Source organism: Theropithecus gelada, chromosome 14 (genome assembly GCF_003255815.1).
Source record: "Theropithecus gelada isolate Dixy chromosome 14, Tgel_1.0, whole genome shotgun sequence".
Classification (NCBI taxonomy): domain Eukaryota; kingdom Metazoa; phylum Chordata; class Mammalia; order Primates; family Cercopithecidae; genus Theropithecus; species Theropithecus gelada.
Window position 1 is genome coordinate 48,125,435 of NC_037682.1, and position 6,000 is coordinate 48,131,434.

The following is a 6,000-nucleotide window of genomic DNA, read 5'->3' on the forward strand; positions in this document are numbered from 1 at the left end:
TACTCAGGAGGCTGAGGCAGGAGGATCACCTGAGCCCTGGAGTTGAAGTGAGCTATGATTGTGCCATGCCCTCCAGCCTGGGCAACAGAGCGAGACCCTGTCTCCTATGTAGACCCTTTCTATAGATATATAAAGCCTGGAAGAACAGTGGCTATATATACGGCCATCGTCAGTTGGCTATATATATAGCCACTGTCACTGTTATTCCTCTGTCAGTTGCAGAGGAAGTGAATCCTAATTAATATGCTTCTCACTCCCAAAATTACTCTAGACAAAACATTCAAAGTCTTATGTACAATTATGGAGGGTCCATGCTGGACTGAATTACATCCTCCTAAAATTCTTATGTCCTCCCAGAATTCCCAGTATCTCTGAATGTGACTGTATTTAGAGATAGGTTATTTAAAGAGGCAATTAAGTTAAAAATGGGGTTATTAGGGTGGGCTCTGATCCAATATGATTGGTATCCTTATAAGAAGAGGAAATTAGGGCACAGATATTGGCACAAAGGAAAGACCATGTGAAGACACAGGGAGAAGATGGCCAGAGGAGAGAGGTTTCAGAAAAAAACCAATCCTGCTGACATCTTCATCTCAGACTTCTAGCCTCCAGAAGTGTGAGAAATAAACATCTGTTGTTTAAAGCCACCCAGTCAATGGTATTTTGTTATGGCAGCCTTAGCAAACTAATACAGCCACCAAGTTCATCCACATATTATCAGACCATTTTATAATACAGGAAAGTGGAGCTCAAAGAGGTGTTTGGGTTTTGTTGTTGTTAACCCCAACACCATGGGAACTATAGGGCACTGCCCCGAGACACTCACCCACAACTTTAAGTTGAACCGTTCCCCGTGCCTTCAGAGGGGTGACAACCACCTCACATCGGTACTCTCCTGCTTCCTCCAGCTGGACTCCAGGCAGCTTCAGTGAGGCGTCCCCACTCTTCAGCCTCCATAGAGACACATTGGCTCCAGGTCGGAATGCCTTTTGGTGATCTCCGAAAAATTCAAAGACCTTGACTTCTTTGTCTAACGTCAGACTCTTCCGAAACCAGGTGATACCCATAGAAGTGATGTTGAGGGGTTGGGAATAAATGACTTTGCAGGATATGGTAACACTGTCATTCAGGCGTGTGGCCTGAATCCCCCTTGCCATCATCTCCACTTTCAGATCACCTGTGGCAATAACAGAACACAATGTTCAGTTTTTCAATTTATGAACAAGTTTTTAGGATGTGCTATGGACTGAATGCTGGAGTCCTCCAAAATTCATATTGAGGCCTGACTCCCAGTGTGATGGTATCTGCAGGCAGGGCCTTTGGGAAGTGATTAGGTCATAAGGGGAGAGTCCTCATGAATGGGATTAGTGCCCTTACAAGAAAAGACATGAGGCAGGGCATGGTGGCTCACACCTGTAATCCCAGCACTTTGGGAGGCTGAGGCAGGTGGATCGTGAGGTCAGGAGATTGAGACCATCCTGGCTAACATGGTGAAACCCCATCTCTACTAAAAATACAAAAAATTACCCAAGTGTGGTGGCAGGTGCCTGTAATCCCAGCTACTCAGGAGGCTGAGGCAGGAGAATTGCTTGAACCCAGGAGGCAGAGGTTGCAGTGAGCCAAGATCGTGCCACTGCACTCTAACCTGGGTGACAGAGTGAGATTCTGTCTCAAAAAAAAAAAAAAAAAAAAAAAGAAAGAAAGAAAGAAAGAAAAAGACAAGACATGAGGCTGGGCCTGGTGGTTCACACCTATAATCCCAGCACTTTGAGAGTCTGAGGCCAGAGGATTGCTTGAGCCCAGGAGTTCTGGACCAGACTAGGCAATATAATGGGACCTTGTCTCTACAAAAAAATAAAAATAAATTAGCCCAGCATGGTGGTTAGCACCTGTAGTCCCAGCTACTTGGGAGGCTGAGGTAGGAGGATCCCTTGTGCCCAGAAGTTCAAGGCTGCAGTCAGTTGTGATAATGCCACTGCACTCTAGCCTGGATGACAGAGTGAGACACTGTCTCAAAAATAAATAAATAAATAAATAAATAGATAAATAAATGAAGACAAGACAGAGAGATATGTCTCTCTCCCCCATGTAAACATACAGCAAGAAGGTATCCTTCTACAAACCAGAAATGAGGCTCTCACCAGAAACCAGATCATCCACACCTTCATCTTGGACTTCCCAGCCTCCAAAACGAGAAAAAAATTTCTGTTTAAGCCACACAGTATATATCTGTTATGGTAGCCTGGCAAGACTAAGACAGGACATTTTTCCATTTCATTTATTTAGATCTTAAATTTCTTTCAGCAATATTTTACAGTTTCCAGAGTATATACTTTCTGTTTCTTTTGTTAAATTTGCTCATAAGTATTTTACTCTTTTTGATGCTATTGTAAAGAGAATTTTCTCTTTTTTTGATGTTTTCCGATTTATTTATTTAGAGATAGGGTCTTGCTGTGTCACCCAGGCTGGAGTGCAGTGGTGCTATCACTGCTCATTGCAGCCTCCACCTCCTAGGCTCAAGTGAACCTCCTGCCTCAGCCTCCCAAGTAGTTGGGACTACAGGCACACGCCACCATGCTCAGCTAATTTTTTTATTTTTTGTAGAGATGGAGACTTACTAAGTTGCCCAGGCTGGTCTCCAACTCCTGGGCTCAAGCAGTCCTCCCACTGCCTCCTCAAGTGTTGGGATTACAGGTATGAGCCACTGCGACTGGCTAGATGTTTTCTATTTTAGAACAGTAGGTTGCCAGCAAGTTTATGCTTACACCAATCCAACAAAAAGTGCAAGGACAGTTCAAAATATTACATTTGCTGTTTCAAAGAAGAGTGCAACTCCAAAGAAGTCAGACTCATTACTAACAATGCAGAGCTAGACATCAATATTTAGATAAATGTCAGAAACCGAATTCCCCTTGTTGCCATCAAACATGTCCTTTCATTAGTCACACCCAACATATCTAAATAAAGTTTTCAAAATTAATGTTAACAAAAAAATGTATCCAAAAACCTGCCAACTTACTCAAAGGTTTGTGCAAGTCTATTTTTAAAAATAATACATTAGGCAAACATGGTGACAAGCTTTATGTTCTATGTATCAAGGCAAAAACAGACTTGACCTACAAAATGAAGATAGGGTCAACCGTAACCAAAAAACAGTATGCTTCCCCCTGGTGGCCAACCAAAGAATGGAGGAGCCAAGGATACGAGAGAAATAGCCAGGCCACCTAGTTCTATTGTCACTCTTATAAATGAAAAGAGACTACCAAAAAAAAAAAAAAAAAAAAAGAATTGGGGGGTCGGAGGGGGAGGGGAAAATACCAAAACACTAACATGTGCTTAAAAGGAATACAAACCTGAGTGCCAGACTACATAAATTTAAAAGATTTAAATCAACAAATCAAAATTTAGAAGGCAAATTTGGGAAACGTCGTCTATTTTCAGAGCGCCCAAGCGCTCACCCCGGACCTCCATGTATTTTCATTTAAAGGTACAGAGTTTAGTACCTTAATAACAGCTTAAGAGCATTCCCCTTTTTCAAGGACTAGATCCTTGGAATTTTCTGCAGTCTTGTTTCCAAGGAAAAGCATCTATGCATTTATCTTCTCAAATCAACTAGTGGTATAACCTGCATAGAGAATCTCCCGTTCTAGAGCCCTCCAACCAGGGAGGATTGTTAACTACAGCTTTACAAATTGCTCTTTTGAACTTCATTTCTGAAATAAAACCTAACGTTCTTTAAAACATTTTCTATATCAACAACCTTTAAAGACAGTCTCATATAAAGACGGGCTAGAATATCTTGCATTAAAATCTGACGAATTCCTTTGTCTGATTGGATTTTTTTTTTCTTGTACCACTTTAAATTTGCTTCCACACAGAATAACAGCCCGGGAAATAGATGTTCCATTCTAAGGTGTAGGGATTTCTTGTGGGCGGAAATGATTTGTTAGGCGAAACCTTCCGATGGTTTTCAATTTCACAGTCTCTTCCGGTGCCGAAGTCCAGCACCAACGCCTGGTTCTGGGGTCCGACCGTCATGCAGCGGCCGCCTCACTCCTCGTGGCTGGACGAGCCCGAACTAGCTTCCTCCCAGGAGCTGCTGCTGCTGCCACTAAAGCGCCGCCGCACAGCCAAACGGCGTTCCTTCCTCTCCGCTTCCCAGAGACCGCGCGGCCCTTCTCCACCACCGCCAGCATCCGCGGGGACGAGGACCGGACGAAAGTGGCTGGCACCCGAGGCTCCTGAGGAGGGGGCGCCGGGCCCGGGAGGGCGCGGCGGGAGCCCCCAGGCGCCACTTCGAGCTCCAGGAGACCCAGACTGAGGGCGTGGAAGCACTTCCAGCCACCAGCGCCGAGTCCAGCGCAAATTTGGCTTTCGTCGCCGCCCACACTTCACTCGGAACTGATTTTCACATTGCTCATTGCAAATGTATAGAAATGCTATTCCCTCGTTTTTATTTTCATTTCCCTCTCCCATTGGGCAGTCATTCTAAGGTGTTTAACATACATTTTTGTTCTCTTTAAGGCTGTATCTTCTGTTTCTCAAACTGTGGAAAGGGTATTACATTGTATGTCCACTGCTTGGCTCTTTGCCTTCAATATCCGTTCACGCTGCTCCGCAAGCAGCAAGGGCGTGGTGTGAAGCTGCCGCCCAGCGCTCCACGGTGAGGTCCACACGCGGCTCGCCTCCACCTGCAGTGACTTGGGGCGCCCAGAGCGCGCCTCCGGGATTCCTACATTCCCCCTCCAGCACCTGGTACCCAGGAGCGTATTGTGGCCAGCCTAGTAAGGGTCAAGCAGCATCTTGTTGTTTAATTGCCATTCTTCTAGTTAGAAATGAGTTTAAATATCTCTACATACGCGTTTCAGCCTTGTAGTCTCCTGTTTAAGTTAACGCAGAACATTCCCATACGAGTTCCCAAAAAAGTAAGAGAACTTTTGAAGGTCACCTCAAGATCAAAACACTCCCCTCCCTCTCTCAATAAAGACCTTACTTAGCAAAGCCAGGAGGACCCACTGATACGCGGATGAATCATGTTCCTATTTTCCCCATTCCCTGATTTTCTTCTCTGCTCCGACCCCTTGGATGATGCAAGAGAGGAGCAGATTACCGAGGCACCGAGTGCGCGACATCCAAGGAAGCACCGTTTCCGCTCGCACAGGTGCCGACCCTGCACAGGGCAGGCCTTCAATATCAACCTGTTGCATCCGGGACTCCGCATCTCACAAAGGAGGGGCGCTTGAAAATAGAGCCTCCAGGCCCGGCGCGGTGGCTCCCGCCTGTAATCCCAGCATTTTTTAAGGCCGACGTGGGTGGATCACGAGGTCAAGGAGATCGAGACCATCTTGGCTAACACGGTGAAACCCCGTCTCTACTAAAACTACAAAAAATTAGCCGGTCGTGGTAGCGGGCGCCCGTAGTCCCAGCTACTCGGGAGGCTGAGGCAGGAGAATGGCGTGAACCCGGGAGGCGGAGCTTGGAGTCAGCCGAGGTCGCGCCACCGTACTCCAGCCTGGGCGAGAGCGACACTCCGTCTCAAAAAAAAAAAAGAAAAGAAAAGAAAAGAAAAAGAAAAGAAAATAAAGCCCCCAGCCCCCAGGACGTCGCGGTCCCCTGGAGGGGCGCTAGGGAGCCAACCGCAAGGACCCTCTGGCGCCAGGCGCCTCCGCCCCAGCCCACCCCAGCCGCCTCCACCCCAGCCCACCCCAGCCGCCTCCACCCCAGCCCACCCCAGCCGCCCCCTACCCGCGGTCATCAGTGCGCACCACAGAAGCCGGAGCGCCGCGCACGCGGAGGACGCAGCACTCCACGCCATCGCCACGGCAGCAGCTCTGGAATTTTTTTCGCCGAGTGGGACCAGGCGGCCCGGTAAAAACCAAGGGCCGGGGGAGCCCTCTGTTGCGTGAAGAGTTGACGGAGACACAGCCGGGATTTCCAGGGTTCGCACTGCAGGAAGCCAGGCGCGTGACCAGCCCCGCCCGCGCCTCACTTTCGCGCCAG

General features: G+C 47.5%; 1 protein-coding gene across 1 annotated transcript in view; it reads right to left on the bottom strand.

The window, feature by feature from the left end:
* Positions 1-6,000, bottom strand: part of NCR3LG1 (natural killer cell cytotoxicity receptor 3 ligand 1) — a 25,291-nt gene extending 19,291 nt beyond the window's left edge. The window contains exons 1-2 of the mRNA XM_025355796.1: positions 5,746-6,000; positions 827-1,177 (exon numbers count right to left, since the gene is read on the bottom strand). Coding sequence (XP_025211581.1) covers positions 827-1,177; positions 5,746-5,815 — 421 coding nt within the window. The 5' untranslated portion in view covers positions 5,816-6,000. The remainder of the gene's footprint in view (positions 1-826; positions 1,178-5,745) is intronic.